General features: G+C 40.5%; 1 protein-coding gene across 5 annotated transcripts in view; it reads left to right on the top strand.

Moving 5' to 3' along the window:
* Positions 1-21,222, top strand: part of PLA1A (phospholipase A1 member A) — a 74,042-nt gene continuing 52,820 nt past the window's right edge. For 2 of the 5 annotated variants that reach the window (XM_080654919.1, XM_080654920.1), the window contains exons 1-2: positions 257-377; positions 20,102-20,303. In XM_080654919.1, coding sequence (XP_080511045.1) covers positions 302-377; positions 20,102-20,303 — 278 coding nt within the window. In that variant the 5' untranslated portion in view covers positions 257-301. Of the gene's footprint in view, positions 378-20,101; positions 20,304-21,222 lie in introns of all 5 variants that reach the window. The other 3 variants (XM_080654918.1, XM_080654922.1, XM_080654921.1) reach the window with 3 other exon arrangements.

Genomic DNA, 21,222 nt, shown 5'->3' on the forward strand with positions numbered 1-21,222 from the left:
GTAATGGGAAGTGGGAGAGGTGCAGGAAATAGTTTTCTGATGATGTTTGGCTCAGAGAGGAAGGACAATGTGTTTCAATGTCCCCTACTTTAAAAAAAGAAAAGAAAAAAAAAGAGTATTTATTTTCATTGAGAAGAAGAAATTAGGGAGAGTTTATTTTTTCTTTTACAGGTCATGAGGCTAGTTAACCATTAGCAAGACCCACGTGGGTGTTTGATGTTCAAAACTGTGAGTGGCTGGGTTATGTGATGTCTTTGGCATTGGGGTCGGCTTTACCCCAGCTCTGAGAGTGGGCTCAGCCATGCGCCCAGGCCTCCTGGAGAGATGCTTCTTCTGGTCGTTGGGGCTCTTTTTGTGGTTCAGCGTTGGAAGTGCAGGTAAATCGGGGACTCAGGCCTTGGGTGGGATGACTCAACCCATTACATTATGTGTTGCTAATCCTTGGAAGGCCCCCTAAAAGTCCTCTCTCCTGAGATGAATTTACAAGAAGGAGAAAAAGGCCTATAATCATAATGGGAATGTAATCTTTCTCAAGTCAAAAGATTCAACTTCCCTAGTTGTTCTACTCATTTTTCTAAAAACCTCACTACTCATTGTCACCTTGCATAAGTCAAGGTGACTATAAGAAAATAAAATTTAAATTAATTCCAAAATGTGATTCTTTTTCACCTGCTAAATATTCACTGTTTCAAGATATAAATTTTCCACACTAATGATTCTGTCACTGAGCTTGTTAGACATCCTTTTTAATATTGCTGCCCCAACTCAAATCCAGGCTTATCACCCCTCTGAGTAATAACTAGCCCCTGCCAACTGTGGTGCCCACTAAGACAACTTCCCACAGATGCCATTTGCATTCTACCTTTCCAGTTAAAAACTCCACCCGCCTCGGGCTTACGATAAGCAAATAGAAACCCTACTGTTGAGATCCTCTGATGGTGAAGATCCTTGCCTGCACCAAGCAGTGGCCCCACCCTTAGAAAGCTCCCCTCCCTCTGGGCCCAACAGCACACTGCTTTTATTTTTCTTATTTTTTGTTGTTAATCCTCATCCAAGGATATTTTCCCCATTGATTTTTAGAGAGAGTGGAAGGGAGGGGAGAGACAGAAAGAGAAACATCATTGTGAGAGAGACATATTGACTGGCTGCCTCGCGAAAGCACCCGGACCAGGGCTGGGGATCACGCCTGTAACCGAGGTATGTGACCTTGACTGGAATCAAACCCAAGTCCCTTCAGTCCTCGGGCCAACGCTCTAACCACTGAACAGCCGGCTATGGCTCCGCAGACATTTAATCCTCATTCCCCAGTTTTAGAGAGTGGTATTCCCTCTGCCTGGAGTTTCTCATACTACCTTTTTGTTCATTTCAGCTCTTCACAACTTCCAAGAGGGCTTTCGTGATTCCTATCTCCCTTGCAATACTTCATTCCTCTACTCAGCCCTCCTCTGCTCCAAAGTTCAGCTTGCATGAGTATATTTACTATTTGCATTAATGAGTTGCTTTTAAAAGGTTCTGCCTAGCTTCATGTGTCATTTGTGTGTGTGTGTGTGTGTGTGTGTGTATAAAATGACCTCTCTCTCTTTCTCTCTCTCTCTTATGTATATATATATATATATATTTGTGTGTATGTGTGTGAGAGAGAGAGAGAGAGAGAGATCCTTCCATATCAATATACAGAGCTATTTTGTTTTTTTCAAATGGCTGTTTATACACTATATTCTAGATCTGAAAGGATTTATATCTTACACATTTTTGATAGACATGAAATAAATTGCCCTGTAAAGAAGTTATAACTATTTATTAGTATGTGAACAAACCATTTCCCCACATCTCTGCCAATACTTTGTAATACCAAAAGTTTTTCATATTGTCAATAGGATAGGAAAAATAGTATTATATTGTTGTCTTAATTATTATTTCTTATTATGATTTCTGCTTCTGGTGTCTTGCTTAAACAATTATCTTATAAAGATAATCTCTCATATTTTTCTTCTAAATCCTACAGACTAATACAAACAGACTAAAATCACCTGGGACAAATCCTTTGGTCATGGCATATTTTATTTTTTATTTTATTTTTAATTCTTTATTGTTTAAAGTATTACAGATGTCTCCTTTCTCCCCCATTGACCTCTCCCCAGCTGTTACAGCACATGCTCTCACCCCACACCCTACTATTTGTGTCCATTTGTTATGTTTATATGCATGCAAGTCCTTTGGTTGATCTCTTACCCCCTGGTTGGACGGTCTGTTCAATGCTTCTATGTCTCTGGGTCTATTTTTGTTCATCAGTTCATGTTGTTTATTATATTCCACAAATGAGTGAGATCATGTGATATTTATCTTTCTCCGACTGGCTTATTTCGCTTAGTATAATGCTCTCCAGGTCCATCCATGCTGTTGCAAATGGTAAGAGTTCCTTCCTTTTTACAGCAGCATAGTATTTCATTGTGTAGATGCACCACAGTTTTTTAATCCACTCATCTGCTGATGGGCACTTAGGCTGTTTCCAAATCTTAGCTATTGTTAATTGTGCTCCTATAAACATAGGGGTACATATATCCTTTCTGATTGGTGTTTCTGATTTCTTGGGATATATTCCCAGAAGTGGGATTACTGGGTCCAATGGAAGTTCCATTTTTAATTTTTTGAAGAAACTCCATACTGTTTTCCACAGTGGCTGCACCAGTCTGCATTCTCACCAGCAATGCACAAGGGTTCCTTTTTCTCCACATCCTCGCCAGTACTTGTCGTTTGTTGATTTGCTGATGATAGCCTTTCTGACAGGTGTGAGATGGTACCTCCCTGTCTTTTTGATTTGCATCTCTCAGATGATTAGTGACTTTGAACATGTTTTCATATGTCTCTTGGCCTTCTGTATGTCCTCTTTCGAAAAGTGTCTATTTAGGTCCTTTGCCCATTTTTGGGTAGGATTGTTTATCTTCCTTTTGTTAAGTTGTACGAGTTCCCTATAAATTTTGAAGATCAAACCCTTGTTGGATATGACATTGGCAAATATGTTTTTTTTATTTTTAAATAAATCTTTATTGTTCAGATTATTACAGATGTTCCTCCTTTTTTCCCCCCATAGCTCCCCTCCACCTGATTCCCCACCCCACCCCATGCCCTTAGCCCCCGCCACTGTCTTCATCCATAGGTGTAAGATTTTTGTCCAATCTCTTCCTGCACCCCTCACACTCCCTTCACCCCGAGAATTCAGTCCTCTCCCTTTCTATGCCCCTGATTCTATTATATTCATCAGTTTATTCTGTTCATCAGATTTTTTATTCACTTGATTTTTAGATTCACTTGTTGATAGGCATGTATTTGTTGTCATTTTGTTGTTCATAATTTTTATCTTTACCCTTTTTTCTTCTTTCTCTTCTGAAAGAATACCCTTCAGCATTTTATATAATCCTGGTTTGGTGGTGATGAACTCCTTTACCTTTTTCTTGTCTGTGAAGCTCTTTATCTGACCTTCAATTCTAAATGATAGCTTTGCTGGGTAGAGTAATCTTGGTTGTAGGTTCTTGCTGTTTATCACTTTGAATATTTCTTGCCACTCCCTTCTGGCCTGCATAGTTTCTGTTCAGAAATCAGCTGACAGTCGTATGGGTACTCCCTTGTAGGTAACTAACTGTTCTTCTCTTGCTGCTTTCAAGATTCTCTCTTTGTCTTTTGCCCTTGGCATTTTAATTATGATGTGTCTTGGTGTGGTCCTCTTTGGATTCCTTTTGTTTGGGGTTCTCTGTGCTTCCTGGGCTTGTAAGTCTATTTCTTTCACCAGGTAGGGAAAGTTTTCTGTCATTATTTCTTCTAATAGGTTTTCAGTATCTTGTTCTCTCTCTTCTTCTGGCACCCCAATAATTCTGATGTTGGTATGCTTGAAGTTGTCTCAGAGGCTCCTTACACTATCTTCATATTCTTTGATTCTTTTTTCTTTTTGTTTTTCTGGTTGGGTGTTTTTTGTTTCCTCATATTTCAAATCTTTGGTTTGATTCTTGGGGTTCTTTGGTCCTTTCTGTATATTCTTTATTTCAGACAGTGTATGCTTAATTTCTGACTGGTCCTTTTCTATTTTTTTGGCATTCTCATTAAGATCCTTAAAGGTCTTACTAAGTTCCTCAGAGGTTTTTAGAAGATTCTTGAGTAACCTTATAAATGTGGTTTTGAACTCTATGTCCAGTAGTTTGCTTTCCTCCATTTCTTTAATTTGTTACATGTTTCTTTGTCTCCGTATTTTGGCTGCTTCCCTGTGTTGATGGGGTGGTTTTCTGTGGTAAGTGACCTTTAGGGCCCAGTGGTTCAGCCTCCCAATCACCTGAGGTGGACACTCTTGGTGCACCTCTTTGTAGGCTGGGTGCACAGTCTTGTTGTAGTTAAGCCTTGATTGCCATTGGTACACTGGGAGGAATTGACCTCCAGGCCAATTGGCTGTGAGGACCTGCTGTGTCTATATAATGGAAGAACTGCTGTGCTGGAGACACCCTTATGGAGCAGGACTGGTTTCAGTGGGGCTTTGGCGCTCACTGAGTCTGCCTCTTGAATGTGTCACTTATGGATGTGAGGAGTTGAAATCTGGTGTCGTCTCACACTGACTACTAGGTACACTGGCTTCTGGATCTCCAATGGGGTGCAGGTCAGCTACTGTCTGAGGCCACCCAGCAGGAGCTACAGCGAGATCTGTAGATTTCTCCTCTTTGCTTGGGGTTTGGAGGTTTTGGAGCTGTCTGACCAGAGCTGTAGTTTGTTAGGTTAAGCTGCGATAGGGCAGGCCGTTTATATGCAAAAGCCGCTGCGCAGAGCTTGGGTGGGTTTGTAAATTGTACAGGGCTGGGTCTCAGGGAATCACTGGGCTAGGGCATGGCAAACAGCGATGGCTGCCAGTCAGCTGTCTCTGTGTCTCTGAGTTTCCGCATCCCCGCGCCCCGTGCCCCAGCGCAGTAAACAATGATTCCTGCACGCACCTCTGCAACAAAGCCACCCTCACTTTCCGACCCGATGGCAGACAATCCAGCTTCTCCCCTTAGGGGTCTGGGTTCCCAGAGTCTCACCAGAAACTGGAGTTCAGGGTAATTGGGAACTTGTGTCTCCCTTTGGGTTGAAAAAAACAGTGCACCCAGTCGCCAGCTGCCAGCCTGATTTGCGCCTCCGTACCTCAGCTTTTCCACGCTTGTGCACGTCTCAATGCTCTTTTTTCTTTCCTTCTAGTTGTAGAACTTCTACTCATCCAGCTTTCCCGTGGTTCTGGGTGATAGACATTTTGTCTTTTAGTTGTAGTTTTGGTGTGGTTGTGAGAGGCAGCACGTACAGGTGTATATCTTATGCCGCCATCTTGGTTTTCTCCCGCAAATATGTTCTTCTATGCAGTGGGCTTCTTGTTGTTTTGTTGATGGTTTCTTTTGCTGTTCAGAAGCTTTTTATTTTGATGTGGTCCCATTTGTTTATTTTCTCCTTGGTTTCCATTGTCCTAGGAGCTGCATTGGTAAAGATAATGCTATGACATATGTCTGATATTTTGCTGCCTATGAATTCTTCTAAGATTTTTATGGTTTCCCATCTTACATTTAAGTCCTTTATCCATTTTGAGTTTATTTTTGTGTATGGTGTAAGTTGGTGATCTAGTTTCATTTTTTTGCATGAATCTGTCCAATTTTCCCAACACCATTTATTGAAGACACTGTCTTTATTGCATTGTATTCTGTTGCCTCCTTTGTCAAATATTAATTGAGCATAATGGCTTGGTCGATTTCTGGGTTCTCTGTTCTGTTCCATTGGTCTATATGTCTGTTCTTGTGCCAGTACCAGGCAGTTTTGAGAACAGTGGCTTTGTAATATGCTTGATATCTGGTATTGTGATCCCTCCAACTTTGTTTTCTTTCTCAGGATTGCTGCAGCTGGTCATGGCATATTTGAAAAAAATTTTTTAAAAAAAATTTCAGACTGTACTTTTTTCTTTTTGTTTTTTGGTTAATTCTCACCAGAGGATATTTTTGCCATTGATTTTCAGAGAGAGTAGAAAGGAAGGAGGGAGGGGGGAGAGAGACAGACAAGAGAGAAACATCCATGTGAAACACATCTACTAGTTTTCTTCCTGCATGTCCCTGACCAGGCCAGGGGTCAAACCTGCAACACAGGTATGTGTCCTTGACCAGGAATTGAACCTATGACCCTTCAGTGTGTAGGTTAGTACCCTAACCACTGAGAAACACCAGTCAGGGCCAGACCATGCTTTTTATTTTAATTTTTTAATTGAATTTATTGGGGTGGAATTTGTTAATAAAAGTATACAGGTTTCAAATGTATATTGCATTGTGAGTTCACCACAAAGTCATATTTTCCATCCTTCCATCATATTTTAATACAATGTTGAATTTGATTTACCAACATTTATTTTTGTACATATTTATATTTATTATTTTGCATATACACTGAGTGGCCAGATTATTATGATCTCTGAACGCATAATAATCTGGCCACTCAGTTTATATCCTATATAATAAAAGGCTAATATGCAAATTGTCCCCTCGACCAGGAGTTAGACCAGCAGGCAGGTCTGCCAACCACCCATGTCCCCTCCCCATGGCCAGGCTGGCCGGACCCCACCCTTGCATGAATTCATGCACCAGGCCTCTAATATATATACATATTCGCTGAGTGGCCAGATTATTATGTGTTCAGAGATCATAATAATCTGGCCACTCAGTGTATATTAATAGAGGAATTTATCTATTATTTTTTTTCTTATATTTCTCTTGTCTGGTGATGATAATAAGGTTCTTATAACCTCATAAAGTAAGTGTCTAGTCCCTGAGACAGTTTATATAAGGTAAAGAGTATCTGTACTTCAAAGGCTTGGTTGAGTTCTCAAATGAAACCATCTGGCATTAGTGTTTTAGGGCCATAGATGACTCTTGATTGACAATTCAATTTTTTTATGCTAGGAGATTTATTTAGGTTTTCTATTTCGTCTTAAGTCAGTTTCAGTAAATTATATTTTTCTAGAAAATTACCCATTTTTTTTTAGTTTTTCAATGCATTTGTCTGGAGATTTTTAAAGGATAACTTTTTTTTTTTAGGTGATAAAGAGAAAGTTTATTTAACAAAAGGAATAAAAAGAACACTAATAAAAGTTTAAATACTTAAAAGGGTATCTTTTAATCATTAATATTCTGCTGTTTAATCTGCCTAGTATAGATTTATTTATTTATTTAATCTTGGTCATTACCCTGAGTATCATTTCAATTAGTGAACTCATTCTTAGCAATTATCCTTTCAAAATATTGCTTCTTCTCCTATTCTCTTCCTTTAGAGAATGACTACTGAATTCATGATGTTGGAGCCTCTCCATCCATTGCCTGTACTTTTAAAAAATATTGTTAATCCTTACCAGAGGATATTTTTTTAAAAATAATATTTTTATTGATTTCAGAGAGGAAGGGAGAGGGAAGAGAGATAGAAACATCAATGATGAGAGAGGATCATTGATTGGCTGCTTCCTGCACACCCCCTACTGTGGATTGAGCCCACAATCCGGGCATATGCCCTGACCTGGAATCAAACTATGACCTCGTGGGTGCTAGGTCAATATTCAACCACTGAGCCATACCAGACAGGCTATGTCAAAGGTTTTTTAAACTTTATTTCACCTGAAATGAATTCATGATCCACTTATTCTTTATATATTTAAGCATTTTGTTTGTAGGCTTTTTAAAGTACAACACAAGTACAGAAAGTATACTGATTATTAATATACAAATTAATGAATTTTCAGAGTGAATTCACATATGTAACCAGATTCTAGATCAACAAATTAAACATTAACAGCACCCTAAAACCCATTCTCTGTATCCCCTCTTAGTCACTACCACCCTAAAGAGAACTATTATCATGACTTCTAACACAACAAATTAGTTTCATTTTAAATGAAAGGTTTATTTTGGGCCTCTTTCTGCCTCTATCTCTCTATCTCCCCTGATCCCCACCCCCATTTTCAGACTCTCTCCTCCAGTCAGGTGAGCGTCTCAGCTCCTGTTAGTGGGGCCTTGTCTTTCCATCTAAATAAAAGATAGCCCCAGGAAAAATGTCAATAGCTATTTTTTTGTTATGGACTGATTTTTTAAAAATTTTGTTTTATGCTTCCTTTCCTGAGTTAGGGAGCCCCTCTCCACCACTGGCTACCACAGGTGGGCCTGGTGCGGCTCTCCCACGCCCGACATGCAGCACTTTTGGACCTCACAGAGCTGAACTCTTACAAACACTGTTTTCTCCCAGACCTGGAACCCAGCACCATTGTGCATTTCTGTTCCTGTTCTGCTCTTTTTCTCTTTTGATATTCACTGGTCATTACTCTTTGCTTAGAGTGCTGGTTGGAGGGGAGGGGTATGGGAACATGATTCACTATGCCATCTTCCATACTCCTAAACGAGCAACCATTTTATCATCTGCAAACATTGGCAATTTTTCCTCCCACTTTTCTTACTAAATTTAAATTTTTTCTTTTTAAACTTTATAAATTTATCCCATTTTATTGTCTTGTTTCACTGGCTAAGACTAGGACTTCCAGTACAATATTCAATAGAAGCAGAAATAGCAAACATTCTCTCGTTTGTTCCTAGTTCTGACTGGGATGCTTCTAATGTTTCACTAATAAGTATAATCGTTGCTATGGGCTTTTGCTAGATATCCTTTCTTAGGTTAAGCACCGTTGGGTGCTGAATTTTATCATGTCCCTCCCCCCTACATCTATTTAGATGAGCATATGTTTTCTCCCCACCTTGGTTTGTTTACACATGAATTGCATGAATATATTTTCTGATGTTAAACCATCTTTTCATTCCTTGGATTAAAACCCTTCTTGACCATGATGTGTTTTTGTTCTGTTATCCTTGATGGATTTAGATTTGCTGATATTTTATCTAGGGTGTTTGTGTCTATGTTTAATAGTGAAATTGGCCTTTAGTTTCCCTTTCTCCTTCTGTCTTTGTCTAGTTTTGATATTTTGGTTGTTTTTATAGAACGACTTTGGGTTCTTCCTCCCCCTTTCTATTTCCTGGAACAGTGTGTTTAAAACAGGAATGGAAGGATTGGGAGAATGTCTCTGTAAAACTATCTTGCAGGATAGCATTTTTTTATGAATAGATTTAGTACTGTTTACATTCCTTTATGTTACAGTCTTACATTTTATTTTTTTTCTTTCTTGACTAAGTTTCAGCAAGCTATATTTTTATAGGACATTGTCCATTTTCTAGGAAAATGTCTGTATTTTTAACTTTTTGGTGGGTATATAAATATGCTCCTTTATGGTTTAAAAGTTCTACTGTATTTATATCCCCTTGTTTCCCCTACATTGTTTACTTGTGACTTTCTTTCCTGCCCCCCTTACTCCATCTTATCAAAAGTAGTGTCTAATTTATTATTCTTTTCAGAGAACTAGCTCTTGATGTTTATTGTGTGTGGCAGGTACTATTCTAGGCAATAGAGTGGGCAAAATGGATAAAAGTGACCGCCTTCTCTGAAAGTATATTCTAACATGGGGAAATCAATATACAAAAAGTTTAATAATAAGCGAATACAGTTTATAGTATATTGGAAAGTGATGATTGTAATAAAAATAAATAGATCAAGATAAGGAAAACTGAGGGAACTGGGGTGAGGAGTATAAGCAGGTTGCAATTTAAACAGGGTGGTTAGAAGAGAGAAGATGACATTTGACAAGCAAAGACTTGAAGGAGGAGAAAGAATTAGCCATGTGGATGTTTGGGGAGAGACACTCCATGCCAGAGAACAGCCCGTGCAAAGACCTAAAGTGGGAACCTGTCCAGCGGGAAGACCCAGGGTAAAGCAACAGTCAAGTCAGCAAAGGGCTCCTGGAGGGGTTGGTTAGACCATTTAGGGCTTTCGTCCTTGGTTAGAACTTGGGGTTTTATTATAAGTGAAATGACTTGGAGGCTTTTGCACAGAGATAGGATATGATTTGACTCACTTTTTTGGCTACTGGGTTACAACTAGACTAAAGGGAGCCAAGAGTGAAAGCAGGAAAAGCAGTTGTAGGCCAGGGAGATAGCATTGTATGGCAGTCTCCCCTTTATCTGTGGTTTTGCTCTCTGCGGTTTGTTCCCTGCCTTCAATTGCGATCAGAAAATATTAAATGGAAAATTCCATAAATAAACATTTCATAGGTGTGTAATTGCACTTGTTTTGAGTATCTCACTTCATCTTATCACAGAGGCACTGTGCTGTCTCACACCATCACAAAAAGGAGGTTGAGTATCTATATACATAAAAGCCAAGCATTTTATGAACAAGAACAATTGGTCTCTATGAGGCGTACTGCAGCAGCCAACCGGCCCCGATCGGCCCCCCCAACCCTGATCGGAGGCAGAGCCGGCGAGCCAACGGCCCCCCCCGCCCCCGCTGGCCTGGGCCAGTCGGCCCCCATCACCCATACAAGAATTCGCGCACCAGGCCTCTAGTAGGACAATAAGATATTTTGAGAGAGAGAACTTTTATTACAGTATATGGTCATAATTATTCTATGTTATTATTAGTTATTGTTGTTCATCTTTTACTGTGCCTAATTTATAAATTAAACTTTATCATAGGTATGTATGCATAGGAAAAAACATAGTATATAGTGGGTTTGGTACTGTCTGTGGTTTCATGCATGTACTGTGGGTCTTGGAAGTAATTTCCCGTGGATAAGGGGGGACCACTGTAGGTAGTGAGAATGGTTTAATTCTGAGTATCTTGTTCTGAGGGGAGAGCCATTCGTAGTCATAATTCTTGTTCTGTGGTTGTGAGAGAAAGGGATGTGCAGCGATGTCTCCAGGAAGTTTGGCCTGAGCAACTGTGTTGCTAGCAATGCTATTTATATTTCAATGTTTTCTTTAATTTCAATTATTTCCTTTATAGTTCTTTCCCTATATTTTATTTGGAGTTTTTGCATAGTTTTTCTTCAACTTTCTTAATTATAATATTAATTTACATAACCTATTTCTTTCCCTTCATTTACCTACTATTTGCATTTGAGGTTATGCTTATCCCCCACTGTGGTTTTAGCTCTTTACTCAAGTTTTTATATGCATTGGTTCTCTTGTCATTTAGATTTTAATATTCTCTAGTCTCCATTGTGATTATTCTTTAACCCAAAAGGGGTTTTTAAATCTCCAATTGTATTTTAAAAATAATTAGACTGCATTTTATTTAGCTAATGTCTGGATAATATTGATTCTTTGACGTTTGTGGGCCTTGCTTCGTGATGTACAGCACTCATTTAAAAGACCTCTCAGTTCTTTGGTGGAAGAAGGTTTCCCTAGAACCGTGGTCGGCAAACTGCGGCTCGCGAGCCACATGAGGCTCTTTGGCCCCTTGAGTGTGGCTCTTCCACAAAATACCACGGCCTGGGCGAGTCTATTTTGAAGAAGTGGCATTAGTAGAAGTTTAAGTTTAAAATATGTGGCTCTCAAAAGAAATTTCAATCGTTGTACTGTTGATATTTGGCTCTGTTGACTAATGAGTTGCCATTGACCATATAATATCCCATTTAAATGTATCTATTGTGAGGTGCTGTAGACTGGGTACAGCTTATGACAGGTTTGCTCTGACCTCTGGCTAGGTGGCCATGGGCAGGGCACAGAGGCTCCGGATTGCTCATTAGGATGAGTTGCCATTGGTCGGCAAACTCATTAGTCAACAGAGCCAAATATCAACAGTACAACAATTGAAATTTCTTTTGAGAGCCAAATATTTTAAACTTAAACTTCTACTAATGCCACTTCTTCAAAATAGACTCGCCCAGGCTGTGGTATTTTGTGGAAGAGCCACCCTCAAGGGGCCAAAGAGCCGCATGTGGCTCACGAACCACAGTTTGCCGACCACGCCCCTAGACCAATAGAGCAAATTTACTCATTTATGATGTCCAAGTCTCATGCTCAACCAGAGCCCTTTCACTTTTTTTGTTCAAAAGTCAGAGGCTGGAGAGAAACCAAGATGGCGGCATAGGTAAACACCTAAACTGCTGCCTCGCACAACAATTTCAAAACTACAACTAAAAGACAGAACGGACACCATCCAGAACCACAGGAAAGCTGGCTGAGTGAAAATTCTACAACTAGAAGGAAAGAGAAAAGCTCACAGAGAATTGGAGGTACGGCAAAGGGTCTTTGTGCGCGCAGAGAGGAAGGGCGGCTGAGAGCCTGGCTGACTTTCTCTGGCGGAAGGGGGAAGGAAGCCCCCGACCGCACTGAACCCCAGTTCTGACTGCACTGAACCCCAGTTCCGGGAGAGCCCCTGGGGACCCACGCACTTACAGGGGGAGTCTGGACTCTCGGGAGGAGACTCGGGAGCCGGGGAAGGTGGAGGACTGAAAGCACGCGCGCGCGCCAGTGCGCACAAAGGCTGCGGAGGTTGCCATAGGCTTTCCCTAGTGGAAGGGAGTCAGAGGCTCCTGACTGCACTAAGCCCCAGTTCTGACTGCAGTGAACCCCAGTTCCAGGCGAGCCCCTGGGGACACACGCTCTTGTGGGGGGAGTCTGGACTCTCGGGCGGAGACTCGGGAGCCGGGAAGGCAGAGGTCTGAAGGCACGCACGTGCGCTCAAGGGCAAGGCTGACGGGAAGCCAAGACTGAGACTCCACCCCATCCAAGCTGAGCACAGAGGCTATTGCAATTTGGCAAGTCTAATCCTATAAGGCTGTCTCCAGCACCGAACTTCTCCCAGTGTAGACACAGCTGATCCTTACAGCCAACTGGCCTGGAGGTCAATTCCTCCCAGTGATACCAACAACAATAAAGACTTAATTACAACAAGGCTGTACACACAGTCCACAAAGGGGTGCACCAAGAGTGTCCACCTCAGGTTAACTGGGGAGGCCGACCCACTGGGCCATATTGGAAACCTAGCACACAAATCTACCTTACCAACTCACTGAAGCAGTGAAAATGCGGCGTCAAAGAATCAGATCACAAACGAAAGAAATGGAGGAAAACAAACGACTGGATATAGAATTCAAAACCACGGTTATAAGGCTTTTTAAGAATATCCTAGAAAAGGCCGATAAATATAACGAGACCCTCGAAGATATGAAAAAGGACCAACTAGAAATTAAACATACACTGACTGAAATAAAAAATATACAGAGACCCAAAAACAGACAAGAGGAACACAAAAATCAAGTCAAAGAATTGAATTACAAAGAAGCAAAAAACACTCAACCGAAAAAGCAAAAAGCAAAAAAAAAAAAAATCCAAAAAGTTGAAGATAATGTAAGAAGACTCTGGGACAACTTCAAGCGTACCAACATCAGAATTATGGGGGTGCCAGAAGAAGAGAGAGAGCAAGATACTGAAAACCTATTTGAAGAAATAATGACCGAAAACTTCTCCCACCTGGTGAAAGAAATAGACTTACAAGTCCAGGAAGCTCACAGAACCCCAAACAAAAGGAATCCAAAGAGGACCACACCAAGACACATCATAATTAAAATGCCAAGAGCAAAAGACAAAGAGAGAATATTAAAAGCAGTAAGAGAAAAACAGTTAGTTACCTACAAGGGAGCACCCATACGACTGTCAGCTGACTTTTCAACAGAAACTATGCAGGCCAGACGGGAGTGGCAAGAAATTTTCAATGTGATGAATAGCAAGAACCTACAACCAAGATTACTCTACCCAGCAAAGCTATCATTCAGAATTGAAGGGCAGATAAAGAGTTTCACAGACAAGAAAAAGCTAAAGGAGTTCATCACCACCAAACCAGTATTATATGAAATGCTGAAAGGTATTCTTAAAGAAGAGGAAGAAGAAAAAAGTAAAGATAAAAATTATGAACAACAAATACATATCTATCAACAAGTGAACCTAAAAATCAAGTGAATTAAAAATCTGAGGAACAGAATAATCTGGTGAATATAATAGAATCAGGGGCATAGAAAGGGAGTGGACTGATAATTCTCAGGGGGAAAGGGGTATGGGGGGTTCATGAAGAGACTGGACAAAAATCATATACCTATGGATGAGGACAGTGGAGGGGAGGTAAGGGCAAAAGGTGGGGTGGGAAATGGGTGGAGGGGAGCTATGGGGGGGGGGAAGGAGAAATAATTGTAATAATCTGAATAAAGATTTATTTAAAAAAAAAGAAAGAAATAAATACATAAATAAATATATTCAATGGCTAAAAAAAAAAAAAAAAAAAAAAAAAAAAGTCAGAGGCTGGCCCTAGCCAGTTGGCTCAGTGGATAGAGCCTTGGCCTGCAGACTGAAGGGTCTCAGGTTCAATTCCTGGTCAAGGGCACATGCCCGGGTTATAGGCTCGATCCCCAGCAGCAGCCAATCAACGATTCTCTCTCATCATTGATATTTCTCTCTCTTTCCCTCTCTCTTCCTCTCTGAAATCAATAAAAAATATATATATTTTTTAAAAAGCCAGAGGCTGGGAAAGGCAGAGCTGTCATAGTGCCAGGCATCTTTCTCTTTCATGTCCTTCGGGAACTCAAGTTGTAGGCTGAGTAGTGTGGGGGCTTCATGCCAGGGTGTCCAGGAAGGGCCATACAAGAGGACTTGGGGTTCAGATGCAGAGGTGGTGAAAATGCCGGTGCACCTCAGTACTCTTTAAGGATGGGGTTCCCATCATCTGCTCATGGGGCCACAACTCACTCCACCCAGATCCACATGCTTCTTGTATATGTTCTCCTAGGTGACCTCTGAAGGCAGATAACCATTCCAGAAAACTAAAATTGCTGTCTTCTTCATGAAGGGACCTGCACAAACCAAAGTCTGCAGTCTGGACCTCTCTAATTCTGTAAATGGCTTTGTCCCATGGCAGTAATGCGAGGTAGCCGCTAACAGTGCCATGACTGGGGCCGTGTAGCCTGGGTCAGTGTGTGCTTCTGCTGCTGCTGCTGGTCCCTCCCTGCAAGCCAGGCTGGGAGCCGGGTGCCACACCTCTTTGCCACAGAAGCAAACATGGGGTGTGATGTTGGCTATTGAAGAGGGGCCAGATTTTCAGCTCCCGGGAAAGGAGGAGTTTCAAGCTGCCTTTTTCAGTTCTGTATTTTTAAAGGCCCTTCAATGACCTTGACCATATAATATCCCATTTAAATGTATCTATTGTGAGGTGTTGTAGACTGGGTACAGCTTGTGACAGGTTTGCTCTGACCTCTGGCTAGGTGGCCATGGGCCGGGCACAGAGGATCCGGCTTGCTCATTAGGATGATAATGATGGGGCTGGACTGGGGTTCAGTCCAGAGTGAGCCTCATCCCAGACCCACTGCTTATCTTGTTGCCCAGGTTTTTTGTTTGCTTGTTTTTTATAAATCTGTGTTACTTTGCTAGAGCTGCTGTAACAACATGCCATAGACTGGATGGCTTAAACAACAAAAGCTTATTGACGCATGGTTCTGGAGGCTGGAAGTCCAAGATCAAGGCGGCGGTAGGGTTGGTTCCTCCTGGGGACTGGGAGGGAAGGATCTCTTCTTGGTCTCTCTCCTTGGCTTGTAAATGACCATCTGCTCCATGTATCTTTTCATCATCTTTCTTCTGTGTCCAGATTTCTCTTCTTATAAGAATGCCAGTCATATTGGATTAGGGCCCATTCTAATGGCCTGTTTTAATGTGATTACCTCTGTAAAGACCCTGTCTCCAAATGCAGTCACATTCTGAGGTACTTAACGTTAGGACTACAATGTATGGATTTATAGGGAGACTCAGTTTAGTCCATAATAGTATCCATTTCACCGTGGCCTTTCATCTTCTATTGTTGAGTAATATTCATATTCATCTCTGGCATTTTATCTTTAGATGTGAAAAATACTCACAGATTTTGATTTCAGAAATTATGCAGGTTTTAGCGGGAAGGCAGGGGAAGTTGGGGGGGGAGGGCTGTAAGAGATCAACCGAAGGACTTGTACGCATGCATATAAGCATAACCAATGGATACAAGACACTGGGGGGGGGGCAGGTAAAGGCATGTACTGGGGGGTAGGGGAGGCTGGGGGGGAGGTCAATGGGGAAAAAAAGGAGACATATGTACTATTTGTAATACTTCAAACAATAAAAAAAAGAAAAAAAAAGAAATTATGCAGGTTTTAATAAATGAATCTGATTATATAATACTAGAGGCCGATGCACAAAATTTGTGCACGGAGGAGGTGGGGGGTCCTTCAGCCCAGCCTGCACCCTCTCACAGTCTGGGAGTCCTTGGGGGATGTCTTACTGCTGGTTTAGGCCCGATCACCGGACATCCCTCTCGCAATCCAGGACCCCTTGCTCTTAACTGCCCACCTACTTGCTCCTAACCACTTTCCTGCTTGCTCCTTACTGCCCGCCTGCTCTCTCCTTACCGCTTGGCTCGCGGCTCCTTACCTACCGCCCACCTGCTCTCTCCTTACTGCTTGGCTTGCCACTCCTTAGCACTGCAGTGGAGGTGGGAGAGGCTCCTGCCACCATTGCTGCGCTCTCCAGCTATGAGCCCGGCTTCTGGCTGAGTGGTGCTCCTGCTGTGGGAGCACACTGACCACCAGGGGGCAGCTCCTGCGTTGAGCGTCTGCCCCATGGTGATCAGTGTGCATTATAGCAACTGGTCGTTCTAGTCATTCCAGTTGTTCTGCCTTAACAGTCGCTGGGCTTTTATATACATATATAGATATAAATATATAATATATGTAATCTAATATGTATATTATACATATGAATCTAGCTCAGTGGTCGGCAAACTCAATCGTCAACAGAGCCAAATATCAACAGTACAACGATTGAAATTTCTTTTGAGAGCCAAATTTTTTAAACTTAAACTTCTTCTAACGCCACTTCTTCAAAATAGACTCACCCAGGCCGTGGTATTTTGTGGAAGAGCCACACTCAAGGGGCCAAAGAGCCGCATGTGGCTCGCGAGCCGCAGTTTGCCGACCACTGATCTAGCTGATTTACAATGCCTGTAAGCCCCTGTTTCTTTCTTTTTTTTGGTAATCTTTATTAATATAAGATCATCCCCTAGGGCTCATCTGCTAGCTTTTTAAACAAATTTCAAAGGCAATTTTACAGTTCATTTAATACCACACACTCCTACAACATTAGCCCCTTTACAAAATAGACAAAGGAAAAATAGCTTCAAAACTGTTGTCTTAGAAATGTTACTACAATTAAAGTTGGTTCTGTATTAACTTCTATAATCAATCAGTGTGTCTTAGATTGCCACATACATCTTGATTGTGACATGCAAAATGAATCTTGCTTTTGCATGCAGATTTATCCATAGTTCCAAAACAAAAAGGTGAAATAAACATTACATTTTGTTGAAAACAACAACAACAAAAACCCTTCACAATTAGTGGATATGGGAAAAGGAAAGAGGATAAAAGATTAAGGTACCCAGATTCTCAGCCCACCAATATATGAATAATTTAACAGCATTCAGCTGAATGATAAGACACATTTTCGAAGTGGAAAAGAAGTTCTTAAAGAGATTAATTTAAATCATTAGTAACCATCAGACTCCTTTGTATGACATCAGTGTAATTCAACTTAATCTCCCTTACCAATTTAAAAGTTTTCAGTATGTATTCCAAGGTAATATTTCACTTCAAACCCATTTTAATAAATTACACATGCACTAATTTATATATATATATATATATATATATATATATATATATATATTCTTTATGTGTCATTTTAAATATCTTTGATAATTAAAATAGAATAGCCATGTTGAAATTAAAAGTTTAGACAAACTATCACTGACTTTAATATATTAGTGACTAAGAAAAGGTAGCCGAAAGCTTTCGATATGAATGAACCTGACAAAAACATGTCAAGGCATGTTTAAGAAATTTGTCTGTGTTACCTGACCTTTCTATTTTGCGCAGTGAACCCATGAGAAAAGAGTATTTTCAGAAAAGTAGTATACCTAGTGTTTTGAAATGAAAAACAATAACTTAAAACCTCTCACTTTGGTAAAAGCAGAACATCAGTTCAAAATTACACAAATGCTGAAGTGAAAGACAAAGTGGAGTGGATAAATCAATCCCAGTCAGTACTAAAAACATTGGGAGAAAAAATGTCACCAAAAAAAAAAGATGTTATGAATCAAAAATAGAATGTATATTTCAATACATTATTGAAATATAATTATAATCTATAATTCTATAAAAATTGCTAGAATTCAAACATCTTTTTAATATATTTCTGGTGAAGTCAAAGTCAAAATATAATACTTGGGATTTCTTCTTCTCCAAAGATGAAATTAAACTAATCAAGTAATTTGTTCTCTAAAATACTCTGCAAATTCCAATTCACAAGAAATATACAAAACATGATTAACAATAAAAAGTTTATATGCATGAAAAGCTACAATTCCAATCTTTGCTACCTCAGCAAGGTACTTTCCATATACCACATCAATATAATAGAAATGGCACAGTTTCTGAGACCACGATCCACATTTTATTTACATTTTAAGACTAACTTTAATCTCAAAAAAATCACATATCCATTCACCTATTTCCTTTTTGTTGATTTCACTTAAACTGAAATATATGGTTTGTCCAACAAAGACTGTAAACAAATACTTACCATGTCTGTTACATGTAACACAGAGAAACAGCTTTTAACAGAAATTCATTGACCTTCCCCATGACGTTTTTTACTATAAATACAGATATCCAAACAATCCTGAACATATTTTTGATACTATTGGTAGTCAGCACCCACACCACTTAAAAATTAAAACAATTTGAGACAAAATTAATTGTATCTGCTAGTTTAGACAATTTAAATTGAAGCTCTTTCACTAAACAAGATGGATAAAGCATGCCATTTCTCTTTTTCCTTCTTGAGATTTTTACTTTTTAGTAAAAATCACCATACTTTCATCTTGTAAACCTGAATTCTACTTTGAATACTCCAGCTTTATGTTTAAATGACAGTGCCTTAAAAAATTGTGCTGCATTTTTTCTCCTGTTACCTGAAAACGTAATGTGTTTATGACCTTGTTTCAAGACATATCCTATATAATAAAGAGCTAATATGCAAATGGTCATCACGCCCTCACGCCAGGGCCAGGGTACCTGAGGCTGGGCCGGGGGACCTGAGGCTGCGCCACACCCCTCCCCCCCCGCCCAGTGGGGTTTGATGGGGGACCTGAGGCTGTGCCCCCCTGCCCTGCGGGACTTGACAGGGGTGGGGCCAGCCAGGTCTGGGTCTTGCGTGATTTTGAGGCGCACGCAGGTGGGTGAGGACTTGACTCTGAGTCCCATGGCGCACCCCGGACTCTGACAGGAGGGAGATTTCCATATATATTTTACTAATTTTCTTTCATCTCTGACACTTCTATTATAGAGAAAGGGCAAACAGCAATATTAAAATATTTCCTCTAATCCCCTTTTAATGTGCATGAATTTTGTGCACAGGGCCACTAGTATTAAGTATATTCTTACAAATGTCCAGGTCATGTTTACCAGTTGGCATTCTTTTACTTAATGAGTGGGTATTTTGCATTGTGACATTTAATCAAGACATTAACATGAGTAGAAGACTGTTGATTTAAGACAAGTTTGAGACCCACTAAAATTAATTGTTGTATTTTATCCTTCTGGTTGCTGTGGAAGCTTCTTTGGAAATCATTAGACATCTTAGTTCTTGAAGTACAACTTTAATGCTATATGAATTTTTCCATTTTGCTAATACTGATAGGCTCCATGCACCTACCGTTCCACTGGAATTATTTATTCCATTCATATTAATTTTGATTACAAATCTAACTGATGGAGGAGCTTCTGGGTATTTAGGTCCACATTCTACTTTCAGGCTATATATTCTGTTTTCATAATTTGTCCTTGGTGGCCCAATAGTCATCCCTGTTCGCCTTGTAAGTGTCATATCTTCATCATTTTCAAGGCCCCAGCTAACCATACCATCACCTACTCCTTTTGGTCCTTCAAGTTCTTCCAATGAGCGAAAATTATGAGGAACTTTAACTCCTGTGGAGACCGCCATCTTCTTCTGTACCCATGATTCTTCCTTCCTTTCAAGAACATCTTTCTGTCCTCCCAACAACAGATGACCTCACCTTGCATTGCTCTTGTTTTGTTTTGTTTTCCCTCCAGGAGATACACCTCCTACCGAACAGCCAAAGTGCACTGACTTCCAGAATGCCAACCCCTTCCGAGGCACCAATCTCAAAGTCCAGTTCCTCCTCTTCACCCCTTTGGATCCACACTGTGGGAACCTTGTTGAAGAAAGTAGTGACCTCCAAAACTCTGGATTCAATGTCACTCTGGGAACCAAACTAATAATCCATGGATTCAGGTGGGAGCTAACCAATCAATAGGATTGCCTGTGCTAAGCGCTAGAAAGTGATCATGGGAAGGTAGTGGGGAGTAAGGGGAGGAATGAATTGGCTGACTGTCACATGTCCCATCCCTCATTCCTGCTGTCTGTAAAGGTGTCTCATGCCAACATGAACACACATTATGTTGTTTATTCCTTTTGGTTATATATGTTATTCCTCCCTCAGCCTTTGTCTACACGCTCGAACAATAAATATGTGTGATCTTGGACAAATCACTCCAGCCCATGGAGGCTTGGTTTCCATAAGGGAGAAAAAGGGAGTTTGTAGAGATGATCTTAGGGACCTTTCCTCCTTGCAGTGTGGTTGTATGATTCATCTCAGCCGGTGAAGTCATGGGCTTTTCACAATCACTCAGGGGTAACGGCCTGGTGTTGTTTTTTTAAACACAGAATTTTCTTTTCTTTTCTTTTCTTTTCTTTTCTTTTCTTTTCTTTTCTTTTCTTTTCTTTTCTTTTCTTTTCTTTTCTTTTCTTTTCTTTTCTTTTCTTTTCTTTTCTTTTCTTACTTCTTCCCTGGTTTTATGACCTAAGAAACTTCCACTTATGGGTGCTACTTCTGTCCCACCCAGAGGCTAACATTTCTCAGGAATGTGCCAAAGTCTCTCCCCTAGCAAATCCTACATTTAGCCACTATCCAAGGCTGAGTGTGTACCCTCAACCCAGGGTTAGCTAATAGAGCTGGAAGTTCATTAGGCTCCTCTCTGTGTGTACTCCTAGGTCCCCCAAAGCCGCATTCCATGACAAATGCCAGTCTGTGCTCCCCTGTCCCATGAGCATGTTCTGATTGTTCCTGTGCTGTGACAGGCCATTGAGAAAAGTTCTTTCCTTATCCCAATTGCTTGGGAAGAAAGCATTCTGAAATTTTAAAAACCATTCT

Source organism: Plecotus auritus (genome assembly GCF_963455305.1).
Source record: "Plecotus auritus genome assembly, chromosome: 2".
Lineage (NCBI taxonomy): Eukaryota > Metazoa > Chordata > Mammalia > Chiroptera > Vespertilionidae > Plecotus > Plecotus auritus.